A 25237-nucleotide genomic window follows, 5' to 3' on the forward strand; every position below is an offset into this window, starting at 1 on the left:
TCCTCTAATTCTCTACTCTCACATGAAGGAGTTGAGATCTAACCTGAGAGGAATGGGAAAGGTGCCAGTGAAAGGGCAGGGAGAGTCCATCAGTCCTCTCACCACTCACCTGGCCTCTGCAGAGAGCTGAAGAATCATTTAATAAGCTTTGTGAAAGTCTGTTTCAGCATTATAGCAAATTATTCCAGCACTGTGCTAGAATCACCAAAGATGCTGCCCTGTAAACATACTTGTTTCAGCAGTAAGGAACACCTTGCAAGTTGAAGATGCCATGGAGTGACAGCTACAGTCACATTGCAGTCTTTATCTAGAAATGACCACCTTGCTGAAGGTGACGGTGTCTGGCAAGGCAAACAAGGAAGAATGAGATTGAAGTTTGTGTTTTATTGCTCTGATCTCTTTCCTCGTGGTTTCAAGTGAAGGACAGGACACAAACAGCTGAAAGATCAGAGGCCAGATTAAATCTCTCCATTTTAATCTCTTCTTAGGAAAGCTGCTAAGTTTTGTTTTATTACTACCTTTCTAACACAGGATGAAGATCCTTGAAGTCTTGCACTGGTCATTCCAGGCAGAATCTATGATTCTTTGATTTTTATTTTTTTTTCCTAGTTTTGAATGTCTAAAAGTCACCTGTCTAAATCTAAGCCAGGCATTTAAACTCCCTCTCTGGTAACTACAGAACAGAATGCAGTCAACAAATAACACCTGAATGCAGCTCAGGTCAAACTAAGCATGTCTGAGACTAACTCCTCTCTGGAGGTATCAATTTCCCTCCACTGACTAAGGAGGGGAAATAAATGTCTAAAATGAAGACAAATGTCTTCCAGAAGTTGGGTGAGCTTAATCCCAGCCTTTCCAAATATACAGCTAAAATGGACTATATTAATGAGGGAGGTCTGTGCCTCCCCTGAATTTCCTCTAATCACACAGGATAATGTCACTGGAGAAGGTAAAGGTCTCAACGATTTTTCAGGAGTCATCTTATGCCATACAAGATGCCTAACAGTAATAGCCAGTGACCCACAGCTCTGATAATTTCTTTCCAAAAATAACAACTTCCTTACAGTACTAAAAACTGCTTCAGGCCCCAGCAGTGGTACAACATCTGTTACGCAGCTTATAGATAATTTATTAAGAGTACTTAGGGCAAAATGTCTGCTACATGCATTTCCCAATCTTTCCAGTTTGTTTTCTCACTCTTCCATGGAATAGAAGTACCTTCATTTAAATGTAAAAATAGAAGGAACAAATCTACTACAATTCACTTGCATGCCCAGTTTTTCAGCTGCTGAACAGAAATTGTGCATGGAGATTTTAGTTCCAGCAGAGCAACTCCCAAACTTGCAATCCTGGCTCTTCCAACTTCCTAGGTCATAATAAACAAGCCACTATGACTGGCTCATTTAAGTGAAGAGTTTAATTCGGTATTGATTAATAAAGGTCTGACTGGATCCCCTTAATCCAAAGTGCAAACCTTGAAATCTGGAAAACTGATCACATCAGCTTCCCATTACTTCCCTTCACGGAGCTCTCTCAGCATCAGGCTCTTGCCTCTTTGAGCAGTGAGCCCAGGTGAAACTCAGCAAACAGAAATGAACTAAAGCTGGATTACAGAGAAGGTCATTGACCCCAAGGACCTAAGGTGTAAGCAGTTTGTAATCTTTTTCCCTTGTTTGAACTACAGCCTTAGCTCTTGGGTGTGATAAATTTATTCCTTCAAAGAAAAATAAATCCTCAGTCTACGAGGAGAACTTATTTAGAGTGCTTGACTGTCAAACAGGGAGGTACAGCCCTACACTGAACCACTCACAGAGAACTCATATTGGCCAGTCAAAATTTACATCTTTGAGTTTCTTCAGTATTTTTAGAAACCTGAAACTTTTGGCAAGAGAAGAACCTTTTAATAGCAGGAAAATAAAGAACTGGAATGTAGTGGTGATATTGAGAGAAACAAACACACTTAGGAGGTCAATTTGGAAAAAAAAATAAATAGGCAGACTAGGAAAAATACAAAGAAGCATCAGAATGAGTGATGGAATGACAATCAGTAAGGCTAACGGAAAGTATGGATCTGAGGCCCCACATGAAAAAATTCAGAGGATGCCATCTGGTGTGGACAGAGCAAAATCAGCAAACACATCCATGCAAGATATCTAATATATAGTGTGTACTTCTTCACTTGTTACAAAATTGATCCCTATGCCTACTTTGAACGATTGTCTTAACATTCCAGTTTGTTGTTTGCCAGCTTGCCTGACAAACTTTTCCCTGACAGACTTTGTAAGCTACCAGTGGCATTTAGTTCCTGGACAGGACATCCAGGTCCTTGGGGCACTGACTGCCACTGTAATTTTGTAAACCTCAACAAATTCTCAAACTATGTAAATAACTTCAATAAATATGAACAACTATTTCAGAGATGATGTCAATTTTTCCCCAGAAATAACAATAGAGCAGTCGAAACCATAAAAATATAAGTGTTCAGGCATTGAGATGACAAACCCCTGAGGACAGCAGCTATCATTTCCCACACCAGAGAGAAGGCTATTCCTGAAGAAGCAGTTTAAAACACTGTGGCAAAATATCACTGTTCTAGCTTCCTTCACTTTGCTTACTGTCAAAACTTATACCTCAGTCTTACCTCTTTATAACTGTTTTTTCCTTCTTCTTGCCTTATATCAGTTGATGCTGATGACAGGCTTGAGACAGATGATCCTCTGCTGAAAGTTTCTGTTGAGTGCTGAGGAGACCTAAGTGGTGACTTACAGTTGGAAAAAACACACAAGAATCAATCAAACAAACAAAGACCCAGAAAAGGTTACATATCAAATTAAGGAGTTAAAGCATAGGCAAGAAAAAGTTTAGCAACTTGCATGGGTTTTTACCTCAGATGCACTCTGTCCTCTTTCAAACGTTAGGTAGTTTAACTCCATCAATGACAAAATCTACATAAAAATATTAAAGAGAACCAATGTAACTCCACTTAAAGAGGAATCTACTGACTGAAACACAAATTAGCTAACAACCTAATATTAGTAACAGATTATGACTGAGCAGATTAAAAGTACCCATTTACAAGTTCATGTTCTATCCCACAGACTGTATTCCTGCTGCTGAAGTTAAAATCTGACTCTTCCACAGAGTGAAACACACATTTTCCCTTTAATAGTAAAACCCTATTAGCAGTGAACATCTACACCTCTGTGGTGTTGCATCAGAAAGAAATCAGGCTGGAAGATAATGAGGAATACCTTGGAATTTAAAGCACACTGTAGGGAAGTCTCTTTCATCCTGTTTTGAATTTCTGGGTTTGCCCCATTTTGCAAGAGCACTTCTATGATCCCTTGATAGCCCCAACGAGCAGCAATGTGCAGAGGAGTGTCTCCCTTCTCATTGCCAATATCCAGTCTGCAGGAATGCACATCATAGTACACTAAAGCCTTGACACACTGGAAAGAAAAGGAAAGCTATCAATAATTTATAGTGTTGTCTCTCAGCTCAGATAACAGGCACAATCCTAAAAGGTTTGTTTTTATTGCTCCTTGTGTAGCCCATTGCCTAAAGAGCAGGTTTTAGTGGTTCAGTGTCATTAAATAAAGAATTAGATAATTACATTTGCACAGTAGTGCTATCTTTAATGTGAACTCACATTAAAAATTGCTACAAACTACCAAATAAACTCCTAATTTAGAGCATTAAACAGTTTAGCCCTCAAATATTGTTATTTACTTTTTAAAATATGTAAGTTTAGTGCAAATTTGCATCAGTTTAATTCCATTCCATTAGAATGCCTGTTTGGTTTGTTACAAAACAATTACTTACATCCTCATGACCGTAAGTGCAGGCTAAATGAAGTGGAGTATTTCCATTATTGTCCTGAACATCAGTACTTGCCTTATAGTGCAATAAGAGCAGCTTAAAAGAAAAACAAAAGTAGGCATTTAAGTAACTAAAAAATTAATGTACAAACAATTATTGCTCTGCAGATTCCTTCAGGGTTCTGGCATGATGAAGCACTTCATGAAACACTAGCTATGCCTCCTGCTTCAGACACCACCCTCTTGGCATTGCAGTACTGTTCGTGTTCTACCCTGAAACTAAAAAGTCTCTTCTTTCATATTCAGAATTTTAATTGAAAAAAATGAATTCTCTACTGCAGCAAACACTGCAATATATTCACTACATCATTTACCTCGTATTTCAAGAGCCTATGCAAGTGAAGACACAGCTTAATTTCAACAAAGCTAATTGAAGAACATCACATATACTAAATCCAAGCAGACAATAATTCCTGTAGTTACACAGTCTCTCCTAAACATAGTGTGAAGTAATTTAACTCAGTCCAATGACTGCAATGGTTGTTTCTTCTCAAGCTAGAGCAGAGATGCTCTCCATTTTATTATGCATCGGACATTTGTACTAATAAAGTGGATGAATTATCAGGCATGCATAGCAGTCAATTGGTTATTACCAATGGCTGAAAACCCTGAAGAAACAAAATATCTTGCAAACTGCAATGATGGATGATCCTCCATTCTGGCAGTTTACACAGCTCTGGCAAAAGCTTCTCAGAAGATCTAAATGACAGCAACAGTAGAAGGGCTGAGTAAGAGTCATGTATTTATTATTTAGGTTAGTTGGTATGCTTACTGTAACATTTTGATATCCCTTCTGACAGGCAAGGTGAAGTGGAGTTGAACCGTGGTAATCTGTAGCATTGACAATGGCTCCTTTGGCTACAAGTAAATCCACTAATGAAGTTTGACCTTGGAAAAGAAAGCATTCAAAGAAAGGAGTAAACTTTGCACAAGAACATTGCTACTTTTCAAATTCAAACACTGACTATAAACCAAGGTATCCTGCATCTCTGCATATTAAGTTTCCATATACTGCATATTCACTGCCTCGCTGTTTGGGGTTTTTTGTTACAGATTACTCAAGGTCAAAGCCCCATAAAAGAACCTCCAGCTAAAAGCAAACTATACTTGTATCCTGTGAGTAATAAAAGAAAATACTTGGATTCAATATAACAAAAAAGGAAATTATAAATAAGAAACCACCCACTAAGAAAATAAGACAGCTTGTAACAAAAGGAAGATCAATTACATAATGACCATTACAATAAAGGTATTACAGATCTACTATGCATAACCAACTGCAGGAGAGAGAAAAGTTATTTCTCAATCTGCCAGTCTTTAAAACAAGACTGGTTTCTGATGTCACATTTTTACTTTTTTCAGAGCTGAAGAAAGCACTGCTGTGGTAACCACCACAGCAAAAGTAAAGAGCCAGCAAACAAAGAATAACTCAGCCACAAGAAACTGAACTTAAAAGAATATACAGTAACTTCAGTCTGTGTCTAGATAGAAATAGCAGTTTCAATAGCAAAGAGGCAATTTAATGCAAATTCCAACTTTAAAGGTGGAAAACATGCTGACATGAAGGTATCAAAGCATAAGGAGTAGAAAACACTAGTGAAGAAAAGCAAGCGCACTCACCACAAATAGCAGCTATATGGAGTGGAGTGTATCCCCGGTCATCTCGGGAAAAGGGGGTGATAATGGAAGGGTCATTCAGTTTCCTTTAAAACACAATGGTTTGAAAGCAGCTCAGTTACCCAGGTGGTGGTGGGAAGAAGAAGAGAAAGGGGAAAGTTGCTAAGGATGGCAAAAAACTGATTTTGGAGCTTTTTATCCTTCTACGTTTTCAAATCATTCCATACAGAGCTTTACGTTTTATTAAGAGAAGTGGGTTTGTTCCAGATGCGTAAGTTTGATTCAAGAGAAGAAGCACCACGTTTCCCAAAGAACAGCCTCCATCACAGAACTGGTGATTTCCAAAGGATTCTGTATTCTCCCAATATTTCTTCTGCTTTTTCAAACCACACACACGTCTGCTCTCTACTACACCCTGAAGTGCTACCGAATTCCTCTATAACCAAAAGCAGCACCCTTTCTGAAGCAAATCTTAGCTAAAGGCTTCTACACAGCTTTCTGTGTATTTGTGGGGATGAAGAGTGCTCACCCAGAAACCAGCTTCTCGCATTTGTCACAGTAACAGAGCGGGTGACACATTTTCTGTACAGTGTCCTTATCACTGTCACCTTGACTTAGCAGCCGCTCCACTTCCTCCTGATCACCTGAAGCAATATGCTACAAAAAAACAAGAAAAGAGAGGATGAGAAACCAATATAAAAGGCCTCCTTTTAAGAAAAAAAAAAGGAAGAGTAATTTACTGAAGCACAAAATGAAAGGAACCAATTATGAAAGACGTATTCAAGCATTAGAAAGCAGACATGAACAATGTCACAGCACAAAACCCCCTAATGGGCATTTCAGTATTAAAAGAAACTGTTCTTGGCTTACTTCACTTTCTATAAAAAAGTATAACAATTCCTATTGTTCTCTTTAGACTCAATCATGAAATTGAGCTCCCTCTGTGCAAAAACATCTCTATAAAATTACTAAGTCTTCAGCCATAAGCTGTGAACACATATAATTAGAAGCTCTGCTTTGTATCCTTGTATAGGCAAAATTCTTTTAGAATGACAGTATGAGATTAACATATCATATGAAGTAGCTGTCAGGTGACCACATTTGAATTATTTCAGAAAACTCAACTTCAAGCACTAAAAGCTGTGAGACACAACCAGATAGTAATATCACACCTGTGCTTTAAATGGGACACACAATACCAACAGCAGTAGCATTTCATTCTCATTTGCTTCTGTATTTCATATAACATGTGCTGAAATCTGTAAGATTATATTAAGTTAGAAAGGCTTTGGCACAGAAACGTACCAGATTCAAGATACTTTTAGCATCTCTAAAACAGACTTCACAGTACTAACGTAATTAACTCTTCCTTACATTCCAGAAAATTGCAGAATATAAACATGAAATATGCAAATACATACATATTCTGCCATAAAAGTTATTAACCTTAAACAAGCAGTCTATTGGTGCAGCAGACATCTGGGACAACAAATTCATCCTTTGTCTTAAGAGAAGTTTGTCACACAGACTCTCAGATTCCTGAAAATAAAATAAATAGATTGATTATCTATACAGTCATTTACAGGCAAAAGTGTAGTACCTTAACAGTGGAATTAACTTAAAAATATTAAACGCTGTATTTACCATATATGAATTATCAGACTCATGTGAAATCTGAATCAGTTTAATTTTTAAGATTCTGAGGCTTAAAAGACAGTGTGCCCACAGAAATACTACTTAGATGTTCACCAGAATATTCCTTTACTGAAATGCACTGTGATTTAACTGAACAAAAATTATAGCAGGAGCATCTAAAAAAGAACAGAGGAAAACTAAAAAATATATATTAAACACAGCATGTACTGTAAGAGGTACCACAGTGCTTTCTTAAGAGGAAAAATTAAGACAAATTCATGTCAAACATGTCTACTGGTGGCTACTAAAAAAGATGACCCAGATATAACTCTGACTCAAACAATTGCTGAACTGTCTGCTGCTTGCTGAAAAATAGAAGATTGCACCAGGCAAAGCATGGCTCTGCAGCAGATTCATTTGTGTAGTATTTCCCACTTGGTTTGAGCTGAGCAGATGCAGTGCAACCCTTGCATCAGTACTTATTCTCTGGGACAGCTGCAGATACACTTCACGATGCACTAAAGAACATAAATGTCTCCAAAACCAGGTGAAAATTATTAAGTGGAGCCAGATTTTGAAATGGCAGCACTGACCCTCCTATGAAATAAAACAACCACCTAAGGAAATACTTTCTAAGAATGCAGATAAAAACATTTGCTCGTGGTTGGTTCTCCTTATGGTTGGCAGTGATGCTGTTCTTGGATGACTCCCTCTCTAGAAATGGAAAGACTTCAGCCTCCATAAAACAGAAAACCACTGCATTTAGGATACACACCCATGGATCAGGTCAACTTTGATTGTTTAGGATCTGGGCTGTGGTTTTTCCAATTAAAGTCTGTCAACACCGGATGTAAATCAGTAAAACCAGTCTGACTCCACTCTTAACATTAGTAAGTCACCATGAAGTTTAAGAATGTCATGAACTGCAAATAAACAAGATCAGCTGAGTTCAGATTTTCTAGAAATTAGACTATTCACGTTTCAAGATCAACATAGATACCTCTCATAAAGCTGTCTAAAAAAAACCTTTAAGAGTGTAGCAAAAGTCATTAAAAACATATTTGTGAGGTCTGGAGATAAAAGTTTCTGTCTGTACTTAACAGTAAGTTGTTTGTATTTAGATACATGAAGGTGACAAATATTCACCAATCTTTTCAGATCTAAGTACTTTAGCTAAAGATACCCAAGCATATGTTTTCAGAATTACAAGGCATATAACATTAGTCTCCTTGGATAGATTCCTCACTGTGATCAGGAATAACTTCCCTATGAAATATTTTATCAAAAACTTAACTGCTGGTACAAATTTCTGATATCTGGTCAGAATTCCTAGTGTGGATGCTCATAGACAGCTTTATACTTTCACTGTGGAGAATCTAAGAAACCATACTGTATTTTGGTACAGCTCCTTCCACAGAGTGTGTCTTCAAGAGAAGTGCTCCCCAAAGGGAATCATTATTTTAAGAGAGTCACATGAGACAGCAACCCTAATGTAGCAATATTATATACTTATTATATAAATCAGAATACAAAGAGCCCAAGTGAAACCACATATCTTCAATAGTGAAATATGGAATGACAAAAGAATCTGATATCGGTTGAAGCATTAAGCAAGTTTGGGCCTTCAAAGTCAAAACTCATACCAGCTTTACTTGCAGAGAAGGAATTTATACTTTTTTAAAAAAAGAGACTGCTGTGAGTGGGCCTGCCAGGTATGTTAAGTGTACATTGTCTAGGAAATACACACCCAAACATTAATCTTTTTATCTAGTACTACTCTGTGTAGGAAAATGAACTATGTGTACCTATGAGTGGACCTGTGAAATGACCTATCCAAAGCCATTTTCACAGATTCCAACTGATGACTTGGAGCAAATACAGGTGGCAGAAGCCAGGAGAGGAAGCCTTGAACACAAACTAAGGCTAATGAAGTGTTTGGTGGGGAGGGGGAGCAGGGATCATTTCCCCATCTATGGCTCTTCCCATCCATGAAACAAAATGCTGCCTCTTCCCTCGAGGCTGGCTTGAGCTCCCTTTTATTTTGCTCCTTATTTCAACCCTCTGAGTCCTCCTGCACATTAGCACCATCCAGCACTTATTATTAGGAATTCTAATTGAACAATGTTGCCACCTCCCAGAAAACAGAACTGACTCTCTCATCCTTTACAGCCTCCTCTCCTCCCCACACCCAAAGTGTCTCTCAAAGACTTGCATGACCTTGGGGGAAGGCATTTGGAAAAAGCATCCTAAGTGCATTTCACTTACTGACATGAGGGTGAGAATGTGCCCATTATCCCACAGGGTACATTAGTCCCCTGCTGAGTTTTCTTTCTGGAGCTAGCTTCATTAGGGGTTGGACAGCAGCATTACTCAGCTGCCAGAAGCTCCATCTGAAGCCAGCTATAAAATTGAGCATAACCACATAAGGGGCTGTAATGAAGCCCCAGGGCACAGCAATGCTCCTGCTCCCTTCAATCCCAAACCCCCTTCCAGCACAATCTGGAAAAGGAAATCATAGGGCAGCAAGACGACAGCTGCTGCTGCTTCAACATTCCATCTCCTTTACCAGAGATTAAAGGAACTATCTCAACTGGTAACTTTATGAAGGAAGAGCAATGCTCCTCCACCTCCTCACTCTGCTTTTTCCATTCCTGTCTCATAAGCTCTCTTTTCATTTTGTGCCACCTCCTCCTACACTGGAGAAAAGGGTGATCTGGCTGTTTCCAGCTGTGTTTAGGGCAAGTTGTCACTCAACCCTTCATCCTCAGGGTTCTGCTGCCTTCCAGCCAGGCTGACTCCAAGGAAAGGCAATGCAAGAGGATTCTGTATTGCACATTCACCCTCAAGTGACAAAGTTCTCTAGGTCTGGAGTTGATCCAGTTTGGGCAGAGACACTTAGGGCTTGCTCTGCTCATGGTGCAGACACCAAAATCCTCATTTAGACTTCTCAAATGCATAGTCTGTCTTTCAAGACAGGTGCCTCTCAAATAAACCTAGTACCTTAAAGGCAGTGGCACTTCAGTTATAATCACTTGAATGCAATCCCAGTATGAAAATCTGCTATCCTTAGCTACATCAAGAGGGATTTAATAGGAAACAGTCTATTCTAGAAATTTAAGAGTCATATATTCTTTTTTAGCTTGCTGGCATTACTGTGGAAAACAATTCTACTTTGGTTTCAGTTCTCCATTCAGATCACCAGCTTTGCTCTTTGTATATTGATTGTGAATGACAGCCAAGTGACTGCAGGAAGCAAAGTCATATAGCAGGTTGTTTCTTTTAAACTAACACTTTTATTTTTTTGAATAATTCAGTACAGCATTACAAACAAGAAATACCACTCTTTACACAACATGAAAGTGCTGATTTTTTTTTTGAGTGTACAAAACAAACCTGCACAACAGGTTCATGGAAAAATTACAGAGAAAAACCAAAACCAAAAATAGCAAGAGGCCAAAATGTTACTTTAAGTGCATCTTCTTTAAGACTGTGCCCCAGGTTGTCCCATCCCAAGCCCTGCACACTGAGCCATTATTCTGTCCCCTGCAGTTATTCCAGTGCTTTGCAGCTGGGCAGACTGACACATTGAATTCACTCTGGTTCCAAGTTCACGCCTTTTGATTTCCACATCAGCTCAGGAAAACCTAGTTTTACAACAGTAGAAAATTTTACAGGAGTGGTAAGACTGGGTTCCTTGACAAAATAATCTACAAAGTTCTTAAATCATAGAAGTTTCTAATGTCACATCAGCATCACCCTTGACTGGCCTGCAGGGATGTGACCAGATTGACAGCAGGTCTAGTTGCCCAGTAGGAAATCTCTCATGCATCCACAAACTTCCTGCCCCTGCCAGGTTAGAGATCCCAAGAGGCAAATTTGTCCTTCAAACACCATTTTATCACAGCCCTGCACTCCCCCAAGCCATCAATTTACTGCAGTGTTGTAACCTGCGCTGCAAACATATGGAATTCCTAGAGTGTGAAGACTCACTGACTAATTCTAAATTGCACTATGTCCATTCTGCTAGAACAGCTAGTCTTTTTAAGATTACACAAAAATTTAAGCTATGCTTGCTCTCATGTACTGCACTGCTTTCCCAGCCATGGCAGAGTACCAACAGGAGACACCAAACATACTGGAGAGTCAGCTGTAATTTCTCCTCTAATCATATGAAAAAGCAGACTTGGCATTTAACTACTTCCTCAAGGAGTATACAATGAAAAACTAGTATTGGTACATAGTTAGAACTTCATTAAAATAATTTAGGTAAATTTAGCATTTGCTTCAGGTAGTCACCTCTACTCTTTTTTAAGCAAAAAATGGAATTCTTATGTTAGTTATTTGTATCCTCTGGTTGGATTTACACCCACAATGGTACACAGAACTAGAAGTTATCAAACAGACATTTGAGAGACTTTAAGGGTAGCTTACTGTTGATCTGTCAGAGAGGTTGCCTTGTCGTATGTATTCTATTGCAGCCTCAATTGAGGTTAGGCAGTATCCCAGCTCATCCTTCACTGAGCTGCAGAGCCTGAAGTTCTTTATGTAACTCAAGTTGGCCATCCTGGGGGGAAAAAAAAATTAAAGCCATGAACCACTAAAAATAAAACAACATCATGGCATATTGCAGCTCATTTTAGGCAATCCAGACAGAAAGCATGTGTGAGTTCAGAAAAAGCTTCTAGAAGGCTTCCTAGGCCAGCAATACTACAGCTGTTTTGAGCTTATAGATTGATCAGAATTCTACTTATCTCTTAAATATTCAATAAAAATTTATTAACTGGATAGAAGAAATAAGGATGAGATAAGGACAATAGTGGGAGATTAACATCTTTGAAGTGAGTGAAGCAATGTTTTAAGCACTACAGTGACAGCTGCAAGTTGAAGGCCAAATGCTGATCTCAGAGATACAGGATATACCAACAATGAAAATCAGTTCAGGTACAGCTGGAAGGTTTAGATAGACTTTTGCTGAAAATGAGGAGACACAATGGCATAGGCTAGCAGGAAGTAATTAAACATTCTCATCTAGTTTTTCTGTAAGAAATGCACCAAATCTTGAAATGCATAAAGGTGCCACAGCTCCCAACACAGATGACAGAGAACCCCTTTATGAAGGCTTTGCAAATTTGGTAGAGAGATGGCCTCCCACTACAACTATTTTGTGGGCTGGGAATCAAAAAGACACATTCCTGACAGGTCCTTAATTTAGTTACACACATAACACATCAATTTGTCCTATAAAACATTTTCTGCATTACAACAGGACCTCTTATAACTTACTGAAAGTGTTACTGATGTTCAGAAACATTTGCCCCTACAGCAGCACTACACATAAGATAGTAAGGAGTTCTATATAGTCAAAATAGTTACATACCAGTTTGGGATTTCTGTTTTCACAAGCAAATACAGCAAAACAGAGAGAAGATCATCTGCACACATGGTTTCCATGTTAACTAAAAAAAGTCACATTTGGCATTAGTCATGTCATGGCTCAAATCAAGAACATTAAATCTAATAAGAGTTCTGCCCCCTAAGACTAAGGGCCTAAGTTCTACTAGCATAGAATGCACTGAGAATCCAAGGCAGGCCTCCAAATGTTCTCAGTCTCTCACTGCAATAGGCTGCCGGCAGCCAACACACAGATGCAGTTTGTGCAGTACAGACTGCAATATTTGACTAGCAGCCTTCCCTTCCCACACAGCAAGAGCACTAACTCAAGACTTCTGGAATTCTTGAGGGCAAAGACTATGCTCAACGTTGGTACATTTTGCCATAATTCAGCAGTCTTCTGGAGAAAAGAAGAGATGAAGTAGGGAAAGCATAAGTTCACCGTACTACTCTATTTGCATTGTAGAAATATCTTCTCTTTCCAAGCTAGATAAAGTAAGTGCCAGGTTAAGGGGATTGTGCTTTTGTACCACAGAATCATTTCTGTAATCCACAGCAGCACATTGGTTTGGCCCCAGCCAACACTGCATTTTGCAAAAGATGCATCTCAACAGTATCAATTTCAAGATGTCAAGAAGAGCTGGACAAACACACAAAAAGGATCTAGCAGCAACCTCCAGTGCTTAAAATGGATCACCCTCAGGGTTCTGGCAGATGTGAGCTTCCCACATGCCCAAGCTAAAGCCTACACATGCTCACCCAGTACCCCAAGTCACCCCACAAGAGCCAGTACTGACACACCTACATCACTTCCCTTTTGCTCTCTTTAGAGACCTTACAGACTCCAGCTTAATTGTGTTTGATTCCCAAGTGCTATCCAAACAATTGTGTACATACTGAAGTGCTGGTTAAGTTTAAAATTAATGAATTAATAATTACTGACCTCTTTGGCTCGGAGACTGCATAATAATTTGTACAACTTTACGCAGACAAAGTAGCTTCTGTTGAGGGGAAGTACATTTGTTCAACTGACCCAGTTCTCGCTTTGCACGTGGTATATTAAAACTACAAAATAATTAGAAAGGAACGATTAGCATACAGAGTTCCTCTGCAGGATGTTCAAAACCCAAGTTTTAACTTATTCAGAGCTGAATTGAAGAATGGTTCCAAAATATTCCCACTTCTACTCCAAGTGCACCTGCATTTCTGTATCCTGTAGATGGAAAGGGAAACTTAAACATAAAAGTAAAGGCAACAACCATCAATGCAAAGATTGCCCTCATAAGACACTTGCAAAGCATTGATTTTCCACCTCAAATGAATGAAGTATAAAAAAAAAAAACTTGCTGGTGTCTGAAGGAAGACACTTTTTGGCTGTTGTGATCCTACTTAAGAAAGGATCACAGTGACTCTTCAAAGAATCCACAGTCATCTCTCTCACCTGAACTCAGGCTTCACTCCAATATCTTTTTGCTGTAGGTCTTGAAGGCTCCTCGTGATTTTATTAAAATCAGCATCCTAATCAATAGAAAGGCAACAGGTTTTTCAAATGCTTTTGATGAACATAACTAGTATGTAGCAATCAAAGAAACTTACCTCACTTGCCTCAATCGTCCCCACATATTTGAAGATAAGATCATAAATAGCATGGTGGATATACATCTGTAGGGCAAAAACAGTACTTTAGGCATGAAAGGGAGAGTTAAAAATAGCTTGCTAATTATTTTCCTTCATTTCAGATGCTTACTTCAACTGCTTGTTTGATCAGATTCATCTGCTCTTCTTGCTTTGCAAGCATCTTCTAGAAAAGCAAAGCCATAAACAGCAAGAGCAAGTCAGATAATTTATTGCTTAAGGAACACTGTACTATGTATTTAGGGGAGTAAGTCTTTACCAAGTGTGAATCTCTCAAGAGATGCTGCAGACATTTGGTATAAAGTGCATTGACAGAATCCTAGGAGAGAGAAAATATATAAAACCCATCAGATTCAGGTTAGTGGGACTTGAAGGAACAAAGCCTAAATAAGTAAAGAAAGTCTTCCCTATCTCAAAAGTGTACACTATGGTGAGAATTTCAGCAATAATAATTGCATTTATTAACCAGTTAAGACAGTGAAATCCTTACATGTGAATTACTTCTCCCTCCTCCCCTTTCACAACTCTAGGCTACTCTGACATAGAAAAGCTCAATAAAATAAAGATAACCAAAGCATTGAAGTAAATTATATTTAGCAAATTAGACATCAAGAAGGAAGATACTGACTATGTAGTGGCGGAGGCTCTTCCTTTCATGTTCTTTAAATGTTCTATAGAAAGATCCTATGTATTTATCAAATCTCTCACAGTGCCTTCCCAAGAACTCTCTAACATCTTCAATATTTTTAAGAGAATAGGAGTTTGCTGAAGCTGTAGATTCACCTAAAATAAAAGCCAAGAATTAACACACAGGCTTAATACGTATGCAGGATAAAACATATTTTGTCCCTACATATACATCCAGCTCATGTGCACTGAAACATTAATTCAGCTTACTGCACCTTTAACTAGGGGTATTGCCTTTAATTAAAATAATTTAATGCATCACATTTGAGCAGGCTCCCCTGCTTTTTATGTCAAGTATTTACTTAGAATAGCTAAAACAGATTTCACTTTTTTTTTTTACACTGGGGTAATTTACTACCACATGCACTCAAGCTTATGAGTTGTGTAAGTCAAGCTCGAAAGTAGAAGAAAAGCACATTACAGTGTTGACTGAATGCCCATGCAGGAAGTCAGGGTGCTTTAAGTGAGCTGCAAAAATCCCATCTTGGATTTTTACATAACCTATTCTTTATTTAGACATGCTTTCTCTGAATGGGAGAGCAAAGTTGCTTCATGTAACAAACCAAATCCACTTTTCTTCTGAATAAGACAACTGAATCCCTCACTGAGGATTCATATTGCTTTTCCAAAATTTTTTTTTTAGGCAAATCTTTCATCTGCAGTCAAAGGCAACCAACTAATAAGAGGCTCAAATCATTCTTTTCCAATTACTTTTGAAATTAGAAACTCCTTCACTTCTGAAAGACTGCAATACAACTATATTCAGTAATAGCTAAAATGAAGATCACAAGAATAATTTGAGATATAGATTAATATTTATAGAATTTAGGCTATATGAATGGCAGCTGGGTTGGGTTTTTTCCCAGAAAAACTTGCATATTTCCCTCACAGTACTACTTTCACACTATCCTAGTACTAATTCTCTTTGCTTTCACTTGTTTCAAATATTCTTATTTATTTAGGAAGACTAATGTTTTTATTTCAGAAAAAGCTGAGGCTTCTAAGCTTCTTAAGGAGCTTCTGTTCTTAATTAGTAAACAGATTGTTATACAAGTTCACAGGACTGTGCTGTAACATTCACAGCATGGACAGTAGTCTTGAAAATAGTGTTACAGCCTGGAGGAGCATTTTCAGTACAGGACAAAAATTAAGACATTCAACTTACTGAGTTAGGCCACCACCAGGAGGTTGCTACATAATTCTGCCATACAACCTCTATCCCCTGACAGGGGTATCATGAAAGAATTTACCTTGCCAGTTTTTTGTGCATCCACCTTGCATCTCAAGACACGCATGCTCACATTTAAGATTTAATCCCGTTTTCAAGCAGTCAGCTCTAAATTGAGCATTTCTAAAAAATCATGCTGGATTAAGTAATCCACAGATGATTCTTAATTCTGTAGGATTTATACCCCAGTCTCAGAACTAGTTTTGCCTGGCAGCAGCTTGATATTTCTCTGCAGCAGGACACCAACACCTCCCCCAGCAAGCTAATAAATGCCAGGGGCTTTTAACCAAGCCAACACTCAGTTAAAACAACATGTATTAAACACTCATTTGCTCACTGTGCAAAGGCAGCCACCAAGTTGACACCAATACATACTTGAGCTTTCTGTTTTTTCCAATGGATGAGCTATGCACAATATACTAAAGCTTTCTTCTTTTTCATTGTAAAAGGTTTCCTCAAAGAGAACAGGTACCGAGAGATGATAATTAAAACCAGCTCCTAAAATGACGAGGTTTCCTTTTATGAAGATCTCCTGAAACAAAACAGAGATCAGATCAAGTGTGAAACTCTTCCAGAAAAGTTCTCTGGCTTCTGCATTGCATAGCTGCATTTCCAAGGGGAAGAAGAGAAACCTGCAAGGCAAGAAAGGCACCAATTTTAAAGTTTCTCCATTCTCACGCTGTGGAGACACTGAAACAAAAAGCTCCTTCAGTCAATGGCTGGCTGAACCTCGCTTACAGCCACTTCCTTTTCAACTCTACTACTAGAGGAAGTTTCAGACAATCACCAAGGTCTATTTGCAGATTGTAGAGCACTTTTAGTAGAAAGGAAATTAAAAAACCCAACAACTTAAGAACAGGACTTAAGACCAGCTTCAGAAAAGCACCACACACTCTGTATTTGTCACACTTGTCTTTATTTTCCCAAGCAGCAGTGAGGACATCTGCAATAGGAAGATCTAGATGGCAGCCTGCAAACTATCTATTGTGCAAGCTGTATGTCCAAGTTCACACACTGTACTGCAAAATTACAAATGAAAAAACTGGGATCTTATGCAGTGTCAGCCCTGGTTGCCTCTGCTGTAACCATTAGTTCACACAATCCATCAGCAGCAGCGAATCACTTACTGGAATGTCACCAAGCTACATTAAGATAGCAAAACAGAAATACCTTTCCATTTAAGGTTTGAAAATTCTCTTCCAGCGGCTTCAGAACATAAGATTCAAACTGGCAGGTAGAAAGACTGTTGCTTGAAAGGCTTCCTTTGCATGGAACTAGCACCTAAAAAAAGTTAAATCATGCTTTAGAGAGAAATGCCATGTATTGCCAGCCATACATCAATACCTTTTGTCCTTTAGAGGTAAGAAATTAAATCAGGCTTATAAATTAGTAAGTATCAAGGACTGGAGTCTTTATTCCAGGTCAGTTTAATAGCTTTATTTTGCTATGTAAAACGCTGTCAAATAAGTAACTGCTTGTCCACCAGGCATTTCAAAAGGTCAATCCCATTTAAGTTACAAGCTTGTGAGAGAATATGTAACTTCATCTCCCAGGAAAGACAGTAAGTTTCCCATAGAGTTTGGAAACAACACCAACTTTAATTTTTTACTACCTTGCAATGTATCAAGAGGTCCATATTAGTAAATAACATGCAATTTAAACAAAAAATTGTTGTACTTCATTCCCAAGTTTTGTAGGCTTGAACTAAGCTTTACATGTTTCATAGCAGAATTATGATTTAAATTCCAATAGCTAGTATTTACTAAGCAGCTCTTAAATATATATTTTTTTATACTTACAATACCATGGAGTTCTGCAACTTTGCTGCATAGATCAGGACGTCGCTTCTGAATGGCCAAATAAAAGGGATTTTTCAAGATATCTTCATCATACATAGCCATATGGACTTCAGGTATTCCAAGGAGATTTTCTAAAATATATATGGAGAATGGTTGATGTATCATACGTGGTATCTGTTAAAACTTACTACTTGGGAATACCTAGGGGGCACTTTGATTCTCCTTGTCCAAAACGAAAAAGCAGTTTCAGGTCCTGATATATGCAGCCAATGGCATTGCTTAACTATTAACTACAGTTGCTTAGAAGTTATTTAGACAATATTTTTCATGATTGTACATTTCCAATCACACAGTTATCTCCAATGTCTCCTTCGGCCTTCCAGGTGTTGGAGTTCAACAGTGAATATAGGAGAGAAGTTAAGATCAAAATTATTACCACTTTGATATACAAACTAACTCCTGCTGCTGAGATCTAAAATAACCCAAAAGACAAATTAACAGGTTTTTTACAGCAGAATCTACTGCACCAGAGGACATTGATGCTTTTGAACTGTGCTCATGTAAGTCTTAAAACTCATCTGTGTAAGGATTACTGACACACATCAATGAGACACCCTGACAGTGTAACATAAACCCTTGTGTAAGGCAATCCTCAACTTTCCAGGGAAAGTTAGAGGTACACCAAGGAAATATGAATATCCATGTCATAATTAAAAAGCCACCATGAAATTTATCATTTGTGGTCATCTCTACTCCCATGAAAAGTGTCTCAGTGATTTGAGGTCAGGCTGGCAAATAACACTTGGCTAAACAGTGAGCAAAAGAGACTGGAGAGTGAAAATCCAACCTGTAAATATTGGAAATGCTGTCACTATATATTGTCACAATGCCCTGGAAAAGATGATCCCTTAGGAACTGGACCCTCAACTGCTTGCTTCCTCAATTCAAATTCTCTATGACATATCCTAGACACAAGGGCAGGAAAAAGCTTAACAGGTTCCTTCTGCAATAACTTCAGTTTTATTTTTTAACAAGACTTGAGATTAACAGGCATACAAATGCTTAAATAACAAGCTTGATCTTTCCCCTCATGCAGCTTCCCTTAGTAATCAACTGAAGTTGCATGATTTCCTCATGCAATTTCAGCTATATATACTAAGAAAGGGTGAGCACAGCTAGAGACTGTAATTTGAGCACACCACCCTTACAGAAGCAGTATACCAGTTTCCTCCAACACAGAATTATTCCTAGCACATTATCTGCTCAGTGTGAGCTCATGGTATGGCAGTTTGAGGGAGGAGAAAAACATATACCTAATGCCCATTGATTCCAGATAGCCTTTGAGCTTCAGCCATGCTGTCAACTGATCTGCAGCCTGGTAACTGAGCTGGGCTCTGGGCCTCCTTCTAAGCAGGCACAAGCAGAGTTCCCTTGGAGAGCTAAATGCAAACTCAACCAATTAAAGCTATAAGCCATTTCCACTATGAAGTTATCATCAGTTACTAACAGCTTGGGTAACCCCAGCCTGAACCACTGAAGTCTGGCAGTGGCAGGTAAGTGCCTCAAGCAGTTTTCCTCCACAGTTCCAAACAAAGTGGTCCTCCCACTTTCAAAGCATACAGTAAGACTAAGCTTCTATAAAGGATCATTTATTTAGTGTTCCCATATTAGCACAGCTATGCACTTTGCTAACACAATAGGGAAGAAAATGTTTGCTCATTGACACCTTCAGAAGACCAACCAAGTTGAGTAATTAAAGACTGCCAACCTAGAAGAAGTCCAGCTTAACAAAGGCCCAACATGAACCAGCAATCTGTATTTGAAGCCCCAAAAACCAGCCATGTCCTGTGCTCACCCCCCTGCATGGGCAGCAGGTCAAGGGAGGGGAATCTCCATCCCACTCAGGTGAGACCCCTCCTGCAGAGCTGCCTCCAGGCCTGCAGTCCCAACACAAGGACATGGAGCTGCAGCAAGTCCAGAGGAGGGGAACAAAGATGCTCCATGGGTTGGAGACCCTCTGCTCTGGAGACAGGCTGAGAGAGCTGGGGGGCTCAGCCTGGAAAAGAGAAGGCTCGAGGGTGACCTTACTGTACCCTCCAGTACTTAAAGGGGCTGGAGAGGGACTTTAGACAAAGGCCTGGAGTGACAGGACAAGGGGGAATGGCTTCCCACTAAAAGAGGGTGGATTTGGAGTAAACATACAGAAGAAATTCTTCCCTGTGAGGGTGGCAAGGCCCTGGCACAGGCTGCCCACAGAAGCTGTGGCTGCCCCATCCCTGGAAGTGTCCAAGGCCAGGTTGGACAGATGTGGTGGAAGGCATCCCTGCCATGGCAGGGGAGTGGAATGACGTGAGCTTTAGGATCCCTTCCAATCCAGACAAACCAATTCTATAATTCATGATCTGTCCTACCACAGTGTCTGGGTAAACAGGATGATCACCAGTAATTCCACTGATGACTGCTAGAGAGATTTTTTGGCAGGCAGCTACAACCCAAGTTCACGCTGTGGGCTTCCTCCTCAGCTGGTGCTGAGGGAAGGAAAAGAGGAAGCACAAGCCCTGTAGCACATCTGCTGCAAAGCACAGATCTCATTGCTGATCCACACAACAGCAGGGCTGAGACACACCTTCATAAGCAGGACAAGTTAGCTACAACACCTGAGTTAGCCTGCTGAACACCTGGCTTGGCCACAATTCCAAGTCTTAAATGATTCCAAGTCTTAAATGATTGCAGCTTACAGTCCAAACATGACTCAGAGACAAGTTAGTATATATAACTAAATACAATTTAGTATAAGTCAAGCGCTAAGCAGGGTTATATGTACACACATGTGCGGCCTGCAAAATAGTTTGCCACAGCAAGACTTGAGAGCTCCACATGGGAGTTTTTTGGATGCTCCTGTCCTCATCACAGAAGATGAACTGACTGGAGAAGAGCTGGAAGAAAGAAAGGCAAAGGGGCCCTGTAAGCAGAATCCAATCCATGGATGCAGTGATGTTTATAATTAAGAAATTGCATGAAGCAGGTAAGAATTTTTTTCCCCCACAGGTGGATCAAGCTTTCAGTGAAGAGTATTTTTCCCCACATCTAAGAAGTAGGCCTTAACTGAAGAAAACAGGCTCAGGTTACAGATCAGAGCACCTTTCAAAAGGGAAGATAAACACATGGTTTAGATTGCTTGGCAAAACTATCAAGTCTCATGTTGTAAATCTCCAAGAATGTGTTAGACAAACTTCTACTAGAGGTGATAGTGGACATAGCAAAGCCGGGAGGGTGGATTACAATGTCTCTTGAGACACTTCCCAAATTTAGTTTTCATTAATGTCATTGTATCACTGAGGCAGCTTCACCTGCCTTTAGTTTGGTGAATTCATGTATATGGCCAAGCAGAAGATGAGACTGCTGTGATCTTCCCCAAGACAGTGATGGAGAAGCTGTTAGCACACCACATACTGTGTCACGGAAAAGAGCACACTGACACAAGGAGGCAACCAAGCATGAGACTGCAGTGCTAAAACTGCAGTGCACAAATGTCTCCAACAGCTTTAGTGCCAGTCCTTCAGCCTAACAAATCTTCAAGTACAAAGAGTTCTTCCCATAACAGAGGGAGAAAAGAACACGCAGCATAAATCCTCCTCATCTAAACCCCTGTACCTCTCCATCAAAAAAAAACCCAACTGATAAGCTTTTTCCAGAAAGAAATTTAAAGTAATACTTCATTCCCTGGCAAAACAAGTGGAAGAGATTTATGTGAGAAGCTCCCACAGCCTGAGCTCATGAAGCTTGCTGTCTGTCTGACTGACCTCCTAGATCACTGCCTGCGCCTCTAAAAAGTATGAGCAACTGGAGTACTTTAAGGATCATTGCTGATGGACCATCACAGGAAGACCTTGAAATTATCTTCAATTCCCGATTAATGAGTTACACTCCACAAATAACTAGTTTTAAATACTTAGTTGCAGCCACAGATTCTTTTGCTACAGAACTACTGACTGGTTGAATCACACTTGAGAGCTCCAGCAAGGAGTGAAAAGAAACTGCATTCAAACACTGAATTCTGGCATTTCAGTTACTGTAATGCCCCTACGGTGCCATTGACATGCTCAACCCCAAGAGGGAAGGTAAAACTGCTAGTTCACACAGGTATTTGTCACCCACCTTGAGCAGAGCAGATGGGAGCTCTGAACTGCTCCCCGCATGCATGTTCCTACACAGCAGGAAACAACCCCCACTGGCCACATTAGTACTGTTTTGAGAATCACAACTCTCAATTTCCTTCCCTTTTCTCTCTCCCTTATCCCTGCAGCTGTTCAGTGTCTCACTAGGGGATAGCTATAATATCTGATTAAAATGTGGATATGAAAACAACAGGAGGAACATTTATCACCTGAAACAGTTCAGTTACTATATTCACCTGGCCCTCTGTCACCTCCCCTCAGCGTTCTCCAGAGACACAGAAGTGTGGACATAGAAACAATTTAAGTCATTAAAAAAAAGAAAGAAACAAACCAAAGGAATTTAGTCCACAGATTCAAGAGAGTACATTAAAGCTTCCCCAAAGCCCAGACATTTTTGAGATTAAGTCAAATTCTTTCCACCCCAAAAGTTAAATGCATCTGAAAATACAGGCTAATGCACTGCTGTAATTCTAGGAACACATTAGGATTCTCCATTAAGAGTTTGCTGGCAGAACACAACATCCAGCTTCAACCTAATTTAACTTGGGGGTGACACAGACTTACTTTTCTAGTTGCATCTTGAACAGCTTTAGATTTACTGAGAAAACAGAAAATGCATAAAGCCTTATATACATCACCAGATGCTTAACAGAACTCTCACTAAAAACTGTCACAAGCTATATTCACTGTGGAGTTCACTAAATTCTATCATACTGAGCAGTAAAGCAATACTCAAGTACTAATGTTATATAAAAGGTTTAAATGGAATCACTACAGTGTATGGCTTCATGCCTGTAAACACAGAAATAGCTCAAATTGCTGGACGAACAGAAGCTAGCTGGATCAGACAATCTAATAAGCATTATGTTACAGTTTAAAAAAACCTATAATCATAATCTTACAGACAAATCCTTTCTAGATCAAAATCAGAGTGATAATTCCAATGATACAACTTATGGTATGAAGGACAGCTCAAGTGAAAAACATGGAATCTAAGCATGTCACTGTTTTCTCTAAAACACTGAAAATGAAGCCTAATTACCTTTGGGACTGAAAACAGTGAATAGGAATAAATTCTGATGGTTTGTTTTGTCATTTGATGGTGTTTTCCTTTAGAGATGGAAAAGTGAGGGACCTTTTCCAGAGCTTGCAGGTTTCAGTTCCTTTTAAGAAGTACTTTGAAATTTAGACAAACAGCCATGAAAGTGGATGATGTCATTGTATTTGCATTGTTACTTGGCAGTTACCTCATGTCCACATTCAACTTGTACAACTATTTACTCAAACCTTAGGCACATCACCTTCTGAACATCCTTCTACATCCTGACTAAAGACTTAGTAAAACAAACTGCAGAGAAAATGCCCCTCATAACAGAACAAGGAATTGTGTATACAAACACTATATAGTCAATGCTGAGCAGCATAATATTCTGTGTTTTCACCAAAGCATTTCAGTAATGCTTCAGCAGAACGAAGTAAAAAGTAAAAAATTTACTAACCAAAGTTAGCAAAAACAATTAGCCTAGTTCAGTAACCTGCAATGTCTTCAGGAGGGCAAGTTGGGATGTTATACTGGGATACTAACATCCTTGTGTCCTCTCCACACAAGTCCAGTTTCAAGGAAGCAGACTGCCATGTTCTCCAAAACCTTCAACACCAGATCCATTAGAATGGCAAGAGGCATGAATTCACTCAATTCTACTCCACCAATATTGTCAAGTTTCACATGACAACACCAACTTCACCTTAGCTCGCAATATCTACAACAGGAACAACTAAGGCTTAGTAAACCAGTAACTTGGTATTTGCTGAAGTGTTCAAAATAATGAGCAATTGAGAAGCAACTCATTACTCAACTAAAAGATTTTTATCTCAGAGCAGCAGAGAAATAGACATACAAACTATCAGAAATGTCTGTATCATTCTCACAAACTGCATAGCTCCACAAAAAAAAAAAAAAGTAAGAGGAAGCAATTGTTCCCCAGTTCTAAATAATGGTTTTTTAACAGAAGTGCTTCCTCCACACACCTTAAGAGCACCACTAGTTAGAAGGAACAGCCAAAGGTAAGCATATCTTAGAGCACTTTACAAGCAAACAGGAATCTAACAGTGGAATTTAAGCAGTCTCAGTCCAAAAACTCAAGTTACCACTCCAGTCACTGTTCTACTAGCACTATTACTTCTCAGATCTCTGTTTTTGGGAAAAGTTACAATCTGAACGTGAGTCAGCATTCACCTCAAAAAAACCAGAAGATAATGCTCATCCTTTAGGATTTTTAAATGCTCAGAAACAGATATTAAGCATCCCAGGGAAAACACCTGACACATATTCCAATACATCTTGCTCACCACAAGGGAGTAAATAAGTAAATCTATTCCTATCGCTTTTAGATTCAGGTTCAGCTTGTACTGATTTCTGTGACACTGAAGTATGCCACAGTAACACCTCTGAATTATCAGATTAGAGTGGTGAATTCACATCAGTCAGCTCAAGGCTTACTAGCAACCAGTGCAAAACCAAGTTTATCATCCCAGAACATCAGTCTGAGAGCAATGGAACAGTCTGGAAAGGAGGGATCATGAGTATTCCAGGAAGATGCTAATTTCTCTCAGCATCTCCCTTCCAGGCACACATTTCTTGCGCTCAAGTTAACCTTAAGAGCTGGCACAGGATATCATGGCTTGGGTTTTGCCTCTACCCAACACCCCCCAAGTATCTTCTAAGCCAACAGCTGTGGCCCTGCTTGGACAGACCTCCCCCAGACATAAGTAACAGGAACAAGCTGCATCCCCTTTTCACCATAGGATTAAGACTAAATTCTCAATTCTTGCAGGTTTAGAAATCCACCAGAGTGGCTGCAAAGAAGTTTCACTCTTTGGCTTACCACCACTGAAGCTGCACTAAATGCTCTGATGGGGAGCCCTGAGCTGCTCAAAGCAAGCCCTAGAACGAAGTGCAAGTGCTGCTCAGTGAACCACCAATAGCTACAAGGAACATTTAGAGGGAGAACATTAACAGAAAATACAAATTTCCCAAAACAGTTTCTCTAACAAGGATGCTTCATTCAAATACTAGTGAGCTCTGTTTAAAGTCACCTCCTCCTCAGGCTTTCAGAGCTTTCAGGACTTTTGTACTTCACTCCCCTTCCTTGGAGGGGGGGGAAGTTCTTATGGAGTTCAAATACATAA

General features: G+C 39.4%; 1 protein-coding gene across 5 annotated transcripts in view; it reads right to left on the reverse strand.

Annotated features, from left to right (window-relative positions):
* ANKRD27 (ankyrin repeat domain 27) overlaps nucleotides 1-25237 on the reverse strand; it is a 54331-nt gene that overhangs the window by 14276 nt on the left and 14818 nt on the right. For all 5 annotated transcript variants that reach the window (XM_085071979.1, XM_085071978.1, XM_085071980.1 and 2 more), the window contains exons 2-20: nucleotides 17871-18001; nucleotides 17242-17352; nucleotides 16447-16603; nucleotides 14785-14939; nucleotides 14416-14475; nucleotides 14269-14322; nucleotides 14118-14183; nucleotides 13963-14039; nucleotides 13465-13586; nucleotides 12508-12586; nucleotides 11562-11694; nucleotides 6942-7034; nucleotides 6025-6152; nucleotides 5499-5581; nucleotides 4651-4766; nucleotides 3823-3915; nucleotides 3252-3449; nucleotides 2886-2945; nucleotides 2642-2761 (exon numbers count right to left, since the gene is read on the reverse strand). In XM_085071979.1, the coding sequence (XP_084928105.1) occupies nucleotides 2642-2761; nucleotides 2886-2945; nucleotides 3252-3449; nucleotides 3823-3915; nucleotides 4651-4766; nucleotides 5499-5581; nucleotides 6025-6152; nucleotides 6942-7034; nucleotides 11562-11694; nucleotides 12508-12586; nucleotides 13465-13586; nucleotides 13963-14039; nucleotides 14118-14183; nucleotides 14269-14322; nucleotides 14416-14475; nucleotides 14785-14939; nucleotides 16447-16603; nucleotides 17242-17352; nucleotides 17871-17972 (2007 nt within the window). In that variant the 5' untranslated portion in view covers nucleotides 17973-18001. The remainder of the gene's footprint in view (nucleotides 1-2641; nucleotides 2762-2885; nucleotides 2946-3251; nucleotides 3450-3822; nucleotides 3916-4650; nucleotides 4767-5498; nucleotides 5582-6024; nucleotides 6153-6941; nucleotides 7035-11561; nucleotides 11695-12507; nucleotides 12587-13464; nucleotides 13587-13962; nucleotides 14040-14117; nucleotides 14184-14268; nucleotides 14323-14415; nucleotides 14476-14784; nucleotides 14940-16446; nucleotides 16604-17241; nucleotides 17353-17870; nucleotides 18002-25237) is intronic.

This window comes from Lichenostomus cassidix, chromosome 11, assembly GCF_008360975.1.
Source record: "Lichenostomus cassidix isolate B80296 chromosome 11, HeHo_3.0, whole genome shotgun sequence".
NCBI lineage: Eukaryota > Metazoa > Chordata > Aves > Passeriformes > Meliphagidae > Lichenostomus > Lichenostomus cassidix.